At 53.2% G+C, this 16,447-nt stretch overlaps 6 protein-coding genes across 6 annotated transcripts; 3 read left to right on the forward strand and 3 right to left on the reverse strand.

The window, feature by feature from the left end:
- Window positions 1-965: 965 nt before the first annotated feature.
- Window positions 966-2,064, forward strand: CPAR01_00376 (uncharacterized protein; the record flags this gene model as incomplete). The annotated part of the gene is made up of 3 exons (XM_060484668.1): window positions 966-1,144; window positions 1,200-1,674; window positions 1,762-2,064. 3 exons carry the CDS (start codon window positions 966-968, stop codon window positions 2,062-2,064), a joined length of 957 nt encoding a protein of 318 aa, XP_060355525.1.
- Window positions 2,065-2,301: 237 nt separating this feature from the next.
- Window positions 2,302-3,197, reverse strand: CPAR01_00377 (thioesterase superfamily protein; the record flags this gene model as incomplete). Its single annotated transcript, XM_060484669.1, has 8 exons — window positions 2,302-2,374; window positions 2,424-2,502; window positions 2,553-2,618; window positions 2,697-2,811; window positions 2,876-2,941; window positions 2,994-3,009; window positions 3,066-3,106; window positions 3,159-3,197. The coding sequence occupies 8 exons, from the start codon at window positions 3,195-3,197 to the stop codon at window positions 2,302-2,304; spliced, it is 495 nt and encodes a 164-aa protein (XP_060355526.1).
- A 462-nt stretch (window positions 3,198-3,659) lies between these two features.
- Window positions 3,660-5,300, forward strand: CPAR01_00378 (transcription factor tfb2; the record flags this gene model as incomplete). The annotated part of the gene is made up of 3 exons (XM_060484670.1): window positions 3,660-3,792; window positions 3,885-3,972; window positions 4,037-5,300. The coding sequence occupies 3 exons, from the start codon at window positions 3,660-3,662 to the stop codon at window positions 5,298-5,300; spliced, it is 1,485 nt and encodes a 494-aa protein (XP_060355527.1).
- Window positions 5,301-5,724: 424 nt separating this feature from the next.
- Window positions 5,725-7,985, reverse strand: CPAR01_00379 (uncharacterized protein; the record flags this gene model as incomplete). Its single annotated transcript, XM_060484671.1, has 2 exons — window positions 5,725-6,628; window positions 6,694-7,985. The coding sequence occupies 2 exons, from the start codon at window positions 7,983-7,985 to the stop codon at window positions 5,725-5,727; spliced, it is 2,196 nt and encodes a 731-aa protein (XP_060355528.1).
- A 204-nt stretch (window positions 7,986-8,189) lies between these two features.
- Window positions 8,190-9,245, reverse strand: CPAR01_00380 (uncharacterized protein; the record flags this gene model as incomplete). The annotated part of the gene is made up of 1 exon (XM_060484672.1): window positions 8,190-9,245. One exon carries the CDS (start codon window positions 9,243-9,245, stop codon window positions 8,190-8,192), a length of 1,056 nt encoding a protein of 351 aa, XP_060355529.1.
- A 2,356-nt stretch (window positions 9,246-11,601) lies between these two features.
- On the forward strand, window positions 11,602-16,293 carry CPAR01_00381 (ABC transporter; the record flags this gene model as incomplete). Its single annotated transcript, XM_060484673.1, has 5 exons — window positions 11,602-11,808; window positions 11,876-14,895; window positions 14,949-15,395; window positions 15,445-15,561; window positions 15,624-16,293. 5 exons carry the CDS (start codon window positions 11,602-11,604, stop codon window positions 16,291-16,293), a joined length of 4,461 nt encoding a protein of 1,486 aa, XP_060355530.1.
- Between the last annotated feature and the right edge of the window lie 154 nt (window positions 16,294-16,447).

Raw genomic sequence — 16,447 nt, forward strand, 5'->3', positions numbered from 1 at the left:
AAAGGCCTGGACAAGTGGAATAAACGCAGTGATAAGTACACTTTGGTGATCATTCATCTTGCGGACACCAAATATTGTTAGGTGCTCTAGGGCGAGGGACACTACTTTCCACAATCACATCGCAAGGCAGCGTGGCATTCCCTCGTTAACACCGTCTACTATCTTTTTTTGAAAATAAGCAGTTCGTTCAATTACTTATGATGTTACACGGAAGTCAGATAGTCATCATCATCCTGGAGAGTATCAACGCAATGCCATCTGTTGTTGAGACTTTGGGGGCGGCTTCAACCTCGAGCTCACCAGGAGAAGAGGAATTATGCTTGAATTAAGCTAGAAAAGAGGCTTGGCTCTAAGCCTACAGCGCTCTCAGGCTGGTGATTGACCACGAATCAGCCATAAGGAGATGGACAAGGGTAGTCAGGCCTTGCAAGTACTAGTCACCAGTCCAAGTCAGTGCCTGTTCTTTTTCTGCAGCCAACCCCAAGACACCGACTTGTGATACTAGGAGGCTGGGGTCAATATTGCCATCCTTGTAGGTCAAATAACAGCAATTCGCTTGTTGGACTTTCTTGGCTGCGAACATCAGGCTCCTCTGGTTGGTACCGAGCCATGTGTCGCGCCCAGGAGAAGTGGCAGAGTGGAAACCGGGCGCAGTGGGTAAAACTGCAATTGCCCGGGGCTAGTGCGGCACAGCATACGCCAGGCGTCCTTCGCCCGGCCGGGGTGAGACACTTGTACGCGAGAATCCAAAGCGGATGTTGAGCAGGCTATGCTCGTGAGACCGCTCATTTTTGTTTGACGGCTGGCCATACTTAAGTCAGAAGAGAAGAGCAGACTTACTTGTGTAGCCCAGCCCATTGCCCATCCTCTCAACTCAACAAAAACAACAGATTTGATCCAGATATTCACGAGAAACAGACTCAGGTGTTGCTACAGAGAAACGGAACCACAACGCCCTCTCAAACATGAGTCACTATGATACTCAAAATATCGTGGGGATCGTATTCACTGTTGTGAGCGCCCTAGCTGTTGTTGCAGGCTCCGTATTCTTCATTCTCCTTCTCCGAAAGACTTCAAAAAGCTATCATGACCCTACTCGCCGATGGGTGGCCATCACCAAAGCAGCCCTGGGGCTGTGGCTATTGTAAGCACCACAACTCCATCTGTTTGACGGCGGCTAACATTAACATTGTCTCCAGTTCCGAACTCTTCTACGTCATTCTCAACATCATCTCTCTTGCACATGGAAGCACATATTCGTACGACTCCACATTGGCCAAGTTTATCTCATACACCTCGTCCATCCTTTCTTGGTTCTTCGACGTCAGCCAGGCCTTGACTTTCCTGGCACTCTTCTACCTCGCCCGCGCATTCACCCTCCTCCGCGTCGACGAGACGTCAAAACGCTTCCGGATTGGGAAGTCGTTCTCTTTCGGCGCCGTCATCTTGATCCCGGTGCTCAGCTTCACGGCAATGTGCCTCTGGCTGAGTACCAGAGAGGGCTACTATTCTTGGAACTATGATAGCAGCGATTACGAGAGGGTGATGATGAGAAGACTGGTGGCTCAGATTTTCGATCTCATTTGTGGTATCTTCAACCTCTTGTGCGCCATTGGTGCCGTCACATACATTGCCCTGGTCCGCAAGAACGCCCTCAAGGGTCCTTTGCATAAAGTCAGTTCTTGCTTCGTTCTCCGCCGTCCCTCTGTATCAGGCGATGCGGCTGTAAATTGATACTGAGTGCTAACATATGACGGCTAGGCCTCAAATCTTGCGCTCGCAATTAGCATCATTTGGCTTGTCCGTGCAGTCTGGTCGCTCTTTGCTCAGCTTTCCTCGCAATACGGGTACTACTATTACAACTACGACACTTACACTTGGTTCAGCATCGTCTCCCTAGTCGTCGGTATCTTGGGCAGCTTCGCTGTTTTCATCATGCTCTACTTGCTGGCCACTCAGGATAAATACGGCCTCAATAGGCGAGGGGAACTGGTGCAGCCCGCGAAGCTGAATGATGAAGAGGCATCGGGGGCCCATATTACCACTGCCAACAGTGTATATTGATTTGGTCGAGATCAATGGGGGGGAAGATCCGTTCTTGCAAGTAGAGCACAGGGGGCGTGATAGTTACGCCTAGTTTGGTTGGAAATTGGGGACGAGCGAGGAACAGCATGATACCAGATAATGCGTGTTGATACTCGATGCTTCTGACTTACGAATACACGATATCTAATACATCGTACCTCCATTCACTTTGATTTTGTTGAATGGAGCCTATACACCCTAGGTCCACCGCACGTTTCATTTCTCTTCTTCAGCAACATACTCTTCAGGTGCAACGAAGTCCTCTGATCCCCAGGTCTTGGCAATGTATCTGGATATAAGTCAGCAAAGTGCTGGATCGTGCTAAGGAAGATCCTTACTTGGTATGGCTTCCTCTTGCAGCCAACTCGCCCTTGCTATTGAAGAATGTGACTGTTGTATACGCAAGCGTTCTGCCCACTTCGAAGAATTAGTTTGAGCTCGCTACTTTGGACAGGGCTACAACGTACTCTTATCACAGGTAGCGGTGCCTGTCATGATGTCGCCTGGCTTGCCTCCAGGATTTAGATACGTGACTATTGCAGTAAGTTGACAAGTTCACTAGTGATCATGGAGTGAATTGTGAGAGCCGATAGATAGACTTGAATACTCACCGTTGATGTCAGTTGAGACACCGGTCATGAACCGTCCCTTGGAAGCGACGGCGAGAGAGCCACCGAGGTCAACGAGACTAGCAAGGGTTCCGCCATGGATCGTGGAAAGGCGGTTCTATGGATCGATTTGTCTCAACAAATGGCTCCTTTTGCTATGCGCGGACATGGAGGAGACGTACCGTGTGCTCCTTTTGGATTGCCAACTCAAAATCCACTTTGCCCACCGATGCGCCAGTCACTCGAAACTGCTCAGCTGTGAGTAGAGTATCGCGCCTATGCATGAATGTTCGAACATACGTTGTTGCCAAGAAGCCTGATGTCGTGTCAGCACTCATTAGGTGACCACAGAATGTATGCAAGCCAGCTTACCTCGGCTCAAGTCCAGAGTCTTTGGTAAAGGAGTTGAAGACCTAAGGGGCAATTAGACTCAATTGCCGGCCATAATTTGTCGTAAAAACTCACTGAGCGCACGAAACGCAACGGAGGCAGCTTCGGGGCCATATTTGAGCTTTGGACGGTGGGCAAAGTGATGAAAATTGGTGAGAATAAGTTTCAAGGTGAACTCGGCGAGCTTCGGGAAGGGATTCGCGACGGGGAATATGACGTGCGGACGACAGTACGTACCTATCTCTGGCTGATAACAGTTCTTATCGGCATCTCGATAAGATAAGAAACCCCCAAGCTCCAGCCAGGCACAACCCACGAGAGCCCCTGCCTAAGGCGGAAACCTCCGTAGACCCCTGCTTGCCCAGTTGATGATTGAATGATCGCTGCGCCGTACAATTCGCCTGGTCGCAAACCATCGTGAACTCTTACAATCCACGACAGCTCTATCACTTCGACTCACCACCCGTCTCCGAACTCGAGTCCGAAACCCCGCGCCGCCCATACGAACATGAGATAACATTGACTCACATCTTCGTTCCCTCCTCTACCCAAAACCCAGCGCGCAAATCGCCCATCATGTCGGTCAGCTCGGGTCAATCGCTCCAGCTGGCCGACTACCTGGAGAAGCTGCCCGGCACGACCTTTAGGAAGCTGTACCTGCAACCCTCTGCGGCCTTTGCCATCTTCCGCAGGATGATTCCGCCGCTGGGTGAGAAGCCATGACCTCCCCTAGGATCGATAACTCTGGGCATTGGGTTGTTTTGTTGGAGAAAGAGCATGGTCGCTGACCCAGAAGCCCAGCGAAAACCATCGTCATGGCTATCCTATACATGCCGCAGCCTATGCTGCTAGAGGACCTCGATGTTTGGGTCAAGCCGGACTCAAGAAGGTGCGCGCTGAAGTCCAACTAGTCACATACTTGCGCCGTCTAACACATCATCCTGCTCTCTTAGGCAAAAAGACCAGGCAATCTCGACCCTTCGCAGCCTGCACATCCTCCAAATCACACCTCCCTCCAAAGAACGGCCACAAGAGATGCAGCTCACGACAAACTTCAAAAACTCGCTACGGCTCGCACTCGAAGGCGGCGGATCCCACAACTCCTTCGGCGTGCCCTCCTCCCTCCCCATCCCGCCCGAAATCACCGTCCCGTTCCTCGATCGCTACGCCCGTCGCAAGTGGGAGGACATCCTCCACTACATAGTCAACACCGTGAACCCCGGTGGCGCCGATGTCAGCGGACCTAAGGCGTCTGTTAAGGATCTGCTCGCCGCCGGTGCGCTCGTACGTCGCGCCAACGGTGCCGTCGGCATCACACAGGCCGGCTTCACCTTCCTCCTTCAAGAGGCCAACGCCCAGGTCTGGACCCTCCTACTGCTCTGGCTTGAAGCCACTGAGCACGCTTCCGCCGTTACGGGAATGGAGAGCACCGACGCTCTCAGCTTCCTATTCCTCCTCGCGAGTCTCGAGCTCGGCAGAGCCTACGACACCCAGGCCCTCACGGAACCACGGCGCAACATGCTTCCCAGTCTACTCGACTTTGGCCTCATCTACATCCCCCAACACAAAACCCAACAATACTTCCCAACCCGCTTGGCTACGACACTTACGAGCAGCTCCAGCGCCCTTCGCAGCGCAGGGGCAGGCTTCTCCGCGGCTCTCGCTGCAGCCACTGGTCCACGGCCCTCTAACGGCCTGACCCCCGGCGGAAGCGAGGAGAACAAGGGCGGCAGCATCATCGTCGAGACGAACTACCGCATCTACGCCTACGGCCAGACACCGCTCCAAATCGCCGTCCTCTCACTCTTCTGCAAGCTCAAGTTGCGTTTCTCCGACATGGTATCGGGCCGCCTCACTCGTAACTCGATTCGCAACGCCGTCGAGCGCGGCATCACAGCCGACCAGATCATCTCGTACCTCGCCGCCCACGCTCACGAACAGATGCACCGCATGGCCGCGGTACGGAACCGGCCCGTCCTGCCACCCACCGTCGTCGACCAAATCCGGCTGTGGCAGCTCGAGACAGAACGCATGACGACCACGAGCGGCTTCTTGTTCCGTGATTTCGACAGTCCTAGGGAGTACGAGGACATTGCGGGCTACGCGGCAGAGATTGGCGTATTGACATGGCGCAACGATAAGCTTGGCATGTTCTTTGCTAGCAAACACGAGCAAATTAGGGACTACCTCAAGTTGAGAAAGAAGGCTGAGGATTAGACAGAGGCGCTATGGTGCTATTCCGAGAGACATAGATAGACCCAGGCACAGGTCTAGAGGCGCCCCAGGTATATTGCAGGGCGGCTACATGCATTGGCAGGCGTTTTTGGGATGGAGATGGTCCAGGCTGGTGTAGAAAGCAAATGGGTATTGTTCTTGACAGCTAACTTTTGGTCTCTGGTAACCTCCATCTCTGGTGAACGCCATCTAAAAACAATGCATGGACATAAGGGTCCTTTTCCTCGTACACTCCTCCTGTACGACAAAGACTCTCCCCGACCGAATCGAACAATGTGTTGATGCCTCCGTCCCTGTACACCTCCAGCTTTCCCCCTCCCCAAGTCCAAACAGACCCAACAAATGAAGTTAAACGCCAATAACCATGATCTACAATAACCCCTCAATAGCGACGTACTCCAGACAATCACATAATGCTTGCCCGCATGACGTTCCCATGCTTGCCTTTGCCAGCTTCTCTCTCCAACTGGGAGCTGCCGAAGCTCCGTCTTCCACCTCCGCTTCCACTGAAAAGCCGCGCAACGAACCCCCTGTCCGAGTTCGTGCCTTCTGGCAGGAGCACGCTGCGTCCCATTCTTCGAGCATACGCCTCTTGCCATGCGTGCAAGCTTTTCTGGGCCTCGGGTGTACCGCAAAGTGCTTGGAGGTGGAGGAAGATGCGGAGACTGCGATTATCTTCGTCCGAGAGTCGCTTAGCTTCTTGGATAGCGGCAGTGCCGTAGCGGTCAAGGGCTGTTGTGGTGCTGAGAGGTAGATTGCCACGGCCTTGATAGGCGGCACGTTGTTGCGCAAGAATACTGGCCTTGGAGGCGTGGGCTGTGACAAAGATTGATAGAGTCTGCTCTTGAAGGGATTCGCCTTGGAAACGATCCTGTAGAGACATGAAACGACCTGACCAGTAAGCCGATGGCTGCGCTGTCGTAATGATGAGTGGGTTGACCTCAGGAGACATGGGGGTGGGGGCTCTAGTCGGAATGCTAGTTGTAAGAGTCGAAGAACTGCTGGTCTTGCGAGATGCCACTGTCTGCAGAGAGGCCTTACGATCACTTCCCGTGAAGCTGGCTAGAGATGTTCTAGAGAGAGAGGCGGTGAGGTTGGACAGAACGGTAAAAGTGCGAGATTTAGGTAGTCGCTGCTTCTCTATTCCGCCTTTGGGCGATCTTGATTGCTTTTGACGACCTCCGAGTTCAGGGCTGTTTCCGCCAGAACTTTCAATCGTCTCTTCCGCACCTCTTTCGATTTCGGGAGGCACGGATGTATGAGGCGGCCCTCGCAGGTGTGTGGTATTTTTGATGGCCATGACGGGGAAGCTGGCGATAGTTGGATTGCTGGACAACGGTCCGCCTGTGGTGAAACTGGCTGACAGTCGTCTAACTCCATGAGATCTTGCCATGGACAGTTGGGCTGCTGTTTCTGAAGGCGATATGAGCTGGTTCTCTTGGGAATGAAGTCTCTCGCACTGCGTAAGAGCGGGCTCATCTGAATATGGAATGCGCGTATTGTCAGCGTTGGCGTGGGAAATCTCCCCCAATACTCGACGATCTTTGACAGTAGCTTGTCTTTGAGAAGTGAGATATGGTTGGTAGCTTCCACGACCGGATAGGACATCCTGCCGCTGAAGAGGCGGGTTGGTTTCTCCTTGGGATTTTCGATGGTCGGGATTGACAGACTCGAGGGCTCCATAAGCTTTGCTTGCTTGGGAAGTCTTGAGGATACCACCTTGTCGAGTAGGGCCAAGAGTCGAATGACCTCTTCCCGAATCAGCGTCTGAGGTCGGCTGGGAGATGTCTGAGTATTGTTTTTCGGTGTCGTTGATGCTCGAAACGACGGTGATTGCTTCGGCACGCTCAAGATCCGGTCCGCTGCTACGCTGGACAGGCCCAAGAGGTCCTGAGATGGTTGGGCGCGACGTGGTGTGTTTTGGTCCCCGAGAATTGCGGTTCCGAAGCGGGAGGAACGAAGATGCAGATAGACGGTCTCGCATTTTTCCAGCAGAATGATGAGTGCGGCAACATACAGGACGCACTCAAGGAAAATGATGTAGGGAATCGCCCAAATGAGGACGGTGATAGTTACCTGGCTGGCTCCAAGGGCGTGCTTTGAAGAGGCAACAATGATGGCGATGGACTGAGTGAAGGAATGGAAGTTGAGACTAGCCGCGAGAAAACAAGACTTGGCCCAAAGAGAAAAAAGGCGGAGGTTGGCGTTGGCCAGGTCGATGCAGAAATACGAAATCGTGATGATGCAGCGAGTGGTGTGGGCGAGCAGGACCAGGCCAAGCGATCCGGACCCGGCGGGGGACATTGTCTGGAGAAAAAAGTGAATTACGAGAATTAAATCAGACGAGGCGAGAATTTCAGTGTTGGAATACGCAGCCAGAGCGGTGTATCGCAGCCGTGGCGAGGTGAGCCAAAAGTGAGGTTCAGATGAAAAGTGCTCTGATGTTGTTGGATGTTTGGAGGACGCGTCGACATCGAGCGCACGGTCGAGGACCTTGAACAGATGTCGACTCACATGCAGCTCTTGCCGAGCGACAGAGAAAGATGGTTGAGACTCATCGCGAGAGGAAGGTCGAGTGCCATTGTCGTTGCCATCGTCGTCAACTTCTTCCGATGCCCCTGCCGCGATGTTTCTTCCAAACCAGGTGAGGGAGGCAGCTTCTACCATATCAATGTACATCCGCTGAACGTCACTTCCCATCACTCCCCATCAAAGCCTCGCTCTTACTGTGACTTCAAATGCTCATAATTCCTTGTCTCATTAAGTATGCCATGTCAAATATGATGCATGGGGCAAGAACAACCTCCAGCGCCGATGCCGATGATGCGAGGCCCTTTACATGCAATACCGTCTCTATACGAGCCAGACTCTTCAGTTCTCCCAACCCTCAATCTTGAACTTAAAGACCTCGTCACCTTGGCCTCTTTCAATGACATTACCATTGCCATCCCACAATGCTCTCTCGCGATATGTCACGTTGCCGTCCCAGTCAACCATGATGATGGTCTGCCGCTGTGTCCCGTACAAACCCACCTCGAAGCCCATGGTGCCTTGGGCAGGAGGATCGGGTCGTTCGCCCAGCTGTAGGCCTTCGGCTGCCTTCTGGTCATCCGTGGCCCATTGACCTGGGCCTCTGGAGACTGCCTCCTCCATGGCTTTTCGATGGCTCTCGTCGCCCAAGGCAGGTACGAAGATGGATTGCTTCAACTCCTTGATGTAGTCCGCCAGGCTCATATCAGGGTGCTTGGGAAGCGTATCGGTATCCAGGACCTTGAATAGGCGCTCAGCTAGAGCATCCTCATTCAGATTGTCCGTAACAGCTTCCTGAATGGCCTCCTTGACCAGACGTTTTCCATTCTCAACCTTGGGCCACGGCTTGGGGTCGTCGTACACGGTATTGCTAAGACCGTAAACCTCGCCCCGCTGTTCTCCGATCCACGGTACGTCCTGCAGGTCATCACACCGGTTGGAGATGATGGCGATACCCTCGAGCGCATGTTCGGGCTTTTCGTCGGTGCCGCGCTTTCGTTTCAATTTGCCTGCTACCATGGAAAAGCCACCGACGCCCTTGACACCACCATCCTTGACGAGGTGATTCACCGACGTTGAAGCGGGCTCTGTGGGGTCGAAACCAAGCCAGGCGGTGACCATGCCACCACGGCTGCGGGCAGCGTGGATGGGGTGTTTGGAATCCTGTGTATCTGTCTCGCGGTAGTTTGTGAGGACTGCGAGCTGGCCGGTCTTGGTGATGCCGAGCCAGGTGCCCTTCTCCGCTCTCTGAAGGTCGCGGGCAGAGAGAACAGTAGCGCCGGAAGGATGAGTCCACCAGTGCGGGCGGGACGTTGGGCGTAGGATAAACTCGTCCCGGTTATCGACAACGATGAGAGCGTAGTCGGGATGGGCGGTGGTGAGTAGAACGATGCACATGCTGGGCGTTTTTTGTGGTCTTTTTGGGGGGGGGGGGTTGCCTGCCAGGTATATCGATGATTGGTTCTTCCTGAGGGCAACTGTCTTGGTCTCGATGAGTTCCTCCTGGGTGGTTGTGATCCAATGTTCGGTTCTTCGAGGGAGTGCTCGTGTTTATGATTCCGTAGATGAGCGGTGGAAAATGAACCCTGTTCCAACCTAGAGGTTGTTGGTGAATCCAAAGACCTGACGTGTCTATGTGTGACTGGTGTTTGTGATTGTTAGGGTCCAATATGGTACGTGACGGTGTGCCCAAATTCTGCAAACCCCTTGGGAATTGTTGGCCCTTTTTAATGTTTTCTGTTCTCAGATATATAATCAGTCCACCTCAGAAGCACAAAAATCCAAGGTCAGCTCGGCTTAGCTTGGTCTGGTTGGAGATGACTATTGCCTCGGTCTTGGAATCATGCATCGCCTGACGCTGAAGCTTGGCGGCTGTTGGGAGTTGGCAGCGTGGCCGATCCTGCGTGCTCCGAGGGTCGGACAGCGGTGCCGGCCGGAGGAGATGACAACATGCTTCCAGGCACACCCAGCAGGTTTGGATGGATCAGCTTCAGCTTGCGAGGCCGAGCGGAAGCTGCCTATGCATGTGCTGTGCTCTGCAGTGTGCTGGCAGCTGCACAGCGGTACTGGAATCTGCAGCAGCAATACGACGCGAGCAGCTCGGTTCGGGTTCGGATTCTTGGCTGAAGGGAGGAGACCAGCTGTGCCCAGCTGTGGACACTCAGACTCTTTGTTCTGGGAGAAACTTTGGGAGTTGGCGTGGCTCGAGATCTTGTCATGGATGGAGTATGGCGTGAGGTTGAGGCTGGTGATCTTCCATAGTGGCTGTGCTGACTGCCGAGATCTTACATAATAACGTCCGACCCAGGATATTAGGTAATCAAGGCTAGATATTCCCAGTCAATTGCCCCGCACCGCTCAACCCCACCAACTTTTTCAAAGCTTCGAAGTCGCAAACTGTGAGCCTTGCCTTGTGCGATGACCAATGCCATGCAGCAGCAGACATCAGACAGATGATGACCGCAGAGTACTCTGGGATGACTCTTCTTTTTGTTGCCGTCAACAGATGTTGAAGTTGCCCAACCTCTTCTGCCACAGTCAGCATCCGACGATCAGCAACAGTGTCTACATGAATCGCTGTTGGACTCGTCATCAGATTCGTGGTTGCGAAAGTGTCGCCTGCATCAAGTCTACGCGTCTATCCTAACTATCTTGTAGTCTTATTTCTCGCTGATTCTTGTTACGGGTGTCGACTTGTCAGCAATTTTCGAACCAGTCGTCATCAGCTGGAGTAGCTGTGGGTAGTGCCCCAAGACACCAAAGTAATCCAGTGCAAACCCGCCAAACTTCAACGGCCGGCGATGTGGATATCATATGCCCCTTCTTTCGGCCGACCAAGGGTGTCCCTCGCGGCGAAGATGTGCTTGGCAAGGATCGTAATCCTATCTATCGATCTGGCATGGCCTTGAGATGCGGAACCCTAACACGGAGACTCCGGTCTTACTCTGGCGGAGATTGAACCTCAAGTTCGAGCATCATGTTTCCAACAAACGGTGTCCTAGTCGGAGGCGGTCCGAAGAGATTAGAGCCTCCACGCGTCTCTTTCGATGCAGAACTTTTGTTGGCCGCGTGCCGTGCTATCCTCTAGGCTCTATCTTCCATAAGAGAAACCACCAAGCAAAAATCCGAACGCATTCGACCTTCCTCTTTCGACATGGCGCGTCGGCTGTTACCCGGTGCGAGCTCAGCAATCGCTGCAGTCTGACATGAATCGGCACTTTGTCCCGCCGACTCTCTGGGTGCAATGGCGTTTGCTCACCAAAAGCCTCCCAATGATGGTAAGGACAGTCTCAGTGCTTACGTTCTCAATCTTTGCCGCCGACACGACAACATGGACTCGTAGCCCATCTCTGATACCTGCAAAGCACCTATGTTTCGCTAAGGTCTCCGCGTCAACTTGGCAAAGATTGCGCAAACTTGTTGGTCAGACTAGAAGAGATGTCGCCTGACGTGAGTCAACAACAGGCATCAACGCCGGGCCCGAGAAGTAAGCTCAACCTCGTGGCTCGCCCGGTCATTGTTCGGGTGCAATCATTTAAGCTTGTTTGACAAGCCTCTTTATTGATCGATTAAGTCTTGTCGGTTTCTCATAGCTTTCGGATTGCCCAGCCCTGCCTTCTCCGCCAAACAAATCTCACACTCATTCAAGCCATTGAGTTTGACCCAGCATTGGCCCCTGGTATTCTCAGCGAATAGCGCACCCTTGACGAGCCATTACATACATCAACGCTCACTGCTAAGACCGATCTGAACAATGAGCTCGAGATGTCTCAACGACGACTCCCTCGGGCCTAGTGTTCAAGGCTGCCGCGGTGATTTTGATTTTACTCTTCGGTTCGAGAGGATATTCTTAGCCATCATCCCCGCAGCCGTTTTTATCGCTCTCTCACTTCCGCGCGTTGCCTACCTTGCTCGCAAACCGCGCATCGTTGGTGCCAAAACATTTCAAACCGTAAAATTGGTAGGTGACAGTAGTCCATGGGGGCAAACTTCATCTGAGACTTGGTTCTAAATTTCCCTTCGTCTAGGCCATCATAACAGTATTTGCAACGCTGCAATTCGCAATTCTCATTCTACAGACGACTTCCAGTGGCTCGCGCATAGATGGGTTTGCCGCCTCGGCCTCAGCTCTCGGCTTCCTCGCCGCGCTTTTCATGGTCGGATTATCGTATGCCGAACACTCCAGAGCACCTAGGCCCTCGTTGCTTTTGACCGGCTACGTTTTTCTCCAGATTCTCTTTGACATTGCTCAAACGAGGACGTCATGGTTGGTAGCTAGGACTTTCTCAACACAACTGTTCGCAAGACTGTTCACGGCCTCGCTGGTGATAAAGCTTGCCATCCTCGTCATCGAGGCCCAGAGGAAATCACGATGGATTCGCTGGACCGCCGAAGAACATAGCCCGGAGGAGACAAGCGGCTTGTTCAGTTTAGGCGTCTACTGGTGGCTCAATCGCCTCTTCCTCCACGGTTATCGCAACGTCCTAAAGATCGGCGACTTGTATGCTCTCGACCGTGGCATGATAGCCGAGACGATGCAAATTACTCTCGCTCAAGAACTCGAAAAGGGCAAGAACCGCGGCAAAAACCACGGGCTCGCAAAAGACCTAGCCAAGGCGTTGGCTGTCCCTCTACTTTTGCCTGTCGCCCCACGGATCGCCCTCATCGGATTCAGCTTCAGCCAACCCTTCTTCATCCAAACTCTTCTCGAGTACCTGCAAGATGACAACGCGTCAAATAACATGAGCTACGGTCTTATCGGGGCTGCTGTTCTGATCTATACGGGGATCGCCGTCTCCACGGCTCTGTACTACTACTTTCAGCAGCGAGCCTTGTACATGTCTCGGGGCTGCCTATCAGCAATTATCTACAAGAAGACCACCGAAGCCGCGCTCACAGACACCGGGGATGCGGCGGCAGTGACTCTCATGAGTACTGACACCGAGCGTATCGTCCGTGGTTTCTACAGTCTGCACGAAATCTGGGCCAACGTTATCGAAATTGCACTTGGATGTTGGCTACTACAGGGCCAGCTCGGTACAGCCTTCGTCGCGCCTCTCATTGTCATTCTCGTGTGCACCGGCGTCACCGCTGCCGTAGCCAAGTTTACCGGTGAGCGCCAGTCTCGCTGGATGGCTCAGATTCAGAAGCGCGTTGGACTGACTGCCAATGTCATTTCCAACATGAAGTACTTACGCATCTCCGGCATCACGCAGCCTGTCGCAGAGTTTGTCCAGAGAATGCGCGTGGAGGAGATGCGCATCGGCAATCAATTCCGCTGGCTGATCATCGTCACGGCGCTTGCTGCATTGGCTCCGAGCATGCTATCTCCCGCAATTACGTTCGTCTTCGCGCAAGAACGTCTGGATACTACGACCATCTTCACATCTTTCTCATTCTTGGTCCTTCTCAACAGCCCATTAGGCCAGCTTTTCCAGTCTGTTCCGACCATCATCGCGGCGTTTACTTGTCTTAATCGGATTCAAAAGTACATTGAAGGAGAATCACGCATTGATTTCCGGCAATCTGCCCATCCTTCGGCATTCCAGGAGAGGTCGTCCGAGGAGAGCCCGTTTCGCGACAACTCGGATGACATTTCTCTGGAAACGTTCCCGGATCGGAAAGACTCCGAATTCAGCAGCTCAAGGCCAGCGATTTCTCTTGTTGATGGCAGTTTCGGCTGGACGGCGGATAAGATGGTGCTCCACAATATCACGGCCTCTATCCCGGCCGCTCAGCTCACCCTCGTGGTTGGGCCTGTAGCATCAGGAAAGTCCACCCTTTGCAAGGTTCTCCTAGGTGAAGTGCCATTCAACACCGGCTTGGTCTCTGTGCCATCACGCAACGCTGCCATCGGGTACTGCGAGCAGAACCCGTTCTTGTCAAACGGTTCCATCAAAGACAACATTATCGGATGGTCGACTTTCAACCAAGCCAGATACGACGAGATCATCGACGCATGTATGCTTCAGACGGACCTTCTGCTTCTCCCCTATGGTGACGATACGAAGATTGGTAGCAACGGAATCATGCTTAGCGGTGGACAGAAGCAGCGTGTGTCACTGGCGCGTGCCCTGTACCTGAATAGCGATCTCCTCATTTTCGACGACATCCTAAGCGGGCTTGACAATGACACAGCGTCCGAAGTCTTTCGAAGGGTGTTTGGACTCGACGGTATCATTCGCCGACGGAAATCAACAGCGGTACTTTGCACACATGCGATCAAGTACCTGCCACTGGCAGATCACATCATCGCCTTGGGGACGGATGGCACTCTTGCCGAGGAAGGTACTTTTGCCGACCTGATGCGCGATAAGAAGTATGTTGCCAGTCTTGGGGTGAAGGCCACAGACTCTGATACCGATTCCGACTTCGGGTCTGAGACTTCCAATAAACCCATCACCGGTCAACCTCCGAAAGCGAAGCGGGCTCCGGCCGTTGCCGACGAGATGATGGAGAAGTCGAGACAGACGGGAGACGTGAGGGTCTATGCCCACTACTTCCGTAGTCTGAGCTTAACATCAACCATCATATTCGTTCTCTTCTCCGCATCGTACTCCGTGTGGAACCAATTTCCTACGATCTGGATGAAGTACTGGGCCGAAGATACCCTTCACAAAAGCAGCGGATACTACGTCGGATTGTTCGGCCTCTTCAAGGCGTTGCAGCTCGTTTCTCTCATGGTGGCAGGTGTTGCCTTGATCATCTACATGACCACCTCCTCCGGCACCATTTTACATCAGCAAGCGTTGAAGACTGTCATCCACGCGCCTCTCACATTCTTCACTACAACAGACTCTGGCGTCATCACAAATCTCTTCTCCCAGGACATGACACTTATCGACAACGAGCTACCGATGGCGCTGCTTAATGCTGTGCTGGCCGGATTCGAGTCAATAGGTATGGGTGCTGTAGTCGCCGTTGCATCCCCCTACATGGCTGTTAGCTATCCCTTGTTGATTGCTTTCTGCTGGATCATCCAAAAGTTCTACCTTCGGACTTCTCGCCAGCTACGACTCCTGGATCTCGAGTCCAAAAGCCCATTGTAGTATGTACACGAAAGACTAGGCGGTTACAGAGTATCTGACTAACAGTTGCTAGCACGCATTTCCTTGACACCATAAAGGGCGTCGCCACGATACGTGCCTTTGGCTGGGCACACAAGGACATTGCTCACAACCAGCACATGTTGGATACCTCGCAACGACCGGCATATCTACTCGCCATGATCCAGCAATGGCTCGTCGTCACGATGCAGCTCATGGTGGCCGGTTTAGCCGTCATTCTTGTGACCCTTGCCACCCAGCTCCGAGCCAACTCAGGCTTCACGGGTGCCTCTCTAGTCACTCTGATGTCGTGGGGCGAGACCCTTTCATCACTTGTCCGGTTCTACACCCAGCTCGAGACTTCGATCGGTGCTGTTTCTCGTATCAAGACCTTTTCCGAGAAGGTTAGCCCTGAAGACCTCGAAGGTGAGGATATAGAGCCGCCCGAAGAGTGGCCTGAGACGGGGCGCATCGAGATCAACGGCGTCTCTGCCTCATACAAGTAAGTTGAGCCCAACCCATTTGTAGACGGCGCTGACAATATGTAAAAGCAATGAACAGCAAGCAACATCGGATGGCGCGACAACTCCTCCGCATCTCGCATTGAAAGACCTCAACTTCTCCATCCAGCCTGGCCAAAAGGTTGCACTGTGTGGCAGAACGGGAAGGTAAGTTCACCTTTGCATCGGACTGCCCATGAAGCGTACGAATGCTGACCTCATCCCCTTAGCGGCAAATCGTCACTCATTCTTCTCCTCCTCCGGCTTCTGGACCCAGTATCGTCCTCTCCAAAGAACATCGAGATGGACGGCATCCCCTTCCACCGCATCGACCGATCAACTCTCCGCCGCCGCATCATCTCCGTGCCCCAAGATGCCGTGTTCCTCCCCGATGGCAGCACCATCAAAGCGAACATCGACCCTTTCAACGCAGCCACAGACGCAGAGTGCTTCTCAGTCCTCCGCGCTGTGCAACTCGGCACCTTTGTCGAAGAGCGCGGTGGCCTGCGCGAATCCATGAGCGCAGACAGTCTTAGCGCGGGACAGAAGCAGCTGTTCAGCCTTGGGCGGGCGATCCTGCGACGCCGGGTCAAAGACGCCAAGTTCAAGCGGCGCGGCGGCGGGATCTTGTTGTTGGATGAGGTCAGCTCCAGCGTCGATCACGCGACGGATAGGTTGATGCAGGAGATTATCAAGGAGGAGTTTAGGACGTATACGATTGTGATGGTGTCGCATCGCCTGGACATGGTGATGGACTTCTTTGATGCGGTGATCGTCATGGATCAGGGGCGCGTCATCGAGACGGGCAGCCCGAAGGAGCTTGTTGAGACGGAGGGGAGTCGGTTTGGTGAGCTGTGGGCGATTGAGAATCAGGGACGGTCGAGGGATCCTGTCAGGTAGCCATGGGTCTTGGCAGAAGCATTACAGTTGCAAGCGAATGATTTTGATTAATAAAGAAGATGTTCTGGTAAGCAGTCCGCGAGAACAGAAGAGAACATTCAACATAGGAGACAATATTAACACGGGAGGGTATCGATGCGGTACGCGGGGCCAG

This window comes from Colletotrichum paranaense (genome assembly GCF_030867605.1).
Source record: "Colletotrichum paranaense strain IMI 384185 chromosome Unknown Scaffold_1.1, whole genome shotgun sequence".
NCBI classification, from domain to species: domain Eukaryota; kingdom Fungi; phylum Ascomycota; class Sordariomycetes; order Glomerellales; family Glomerellaceae; genus Colletotrichum; species Colletotrichum paranaense.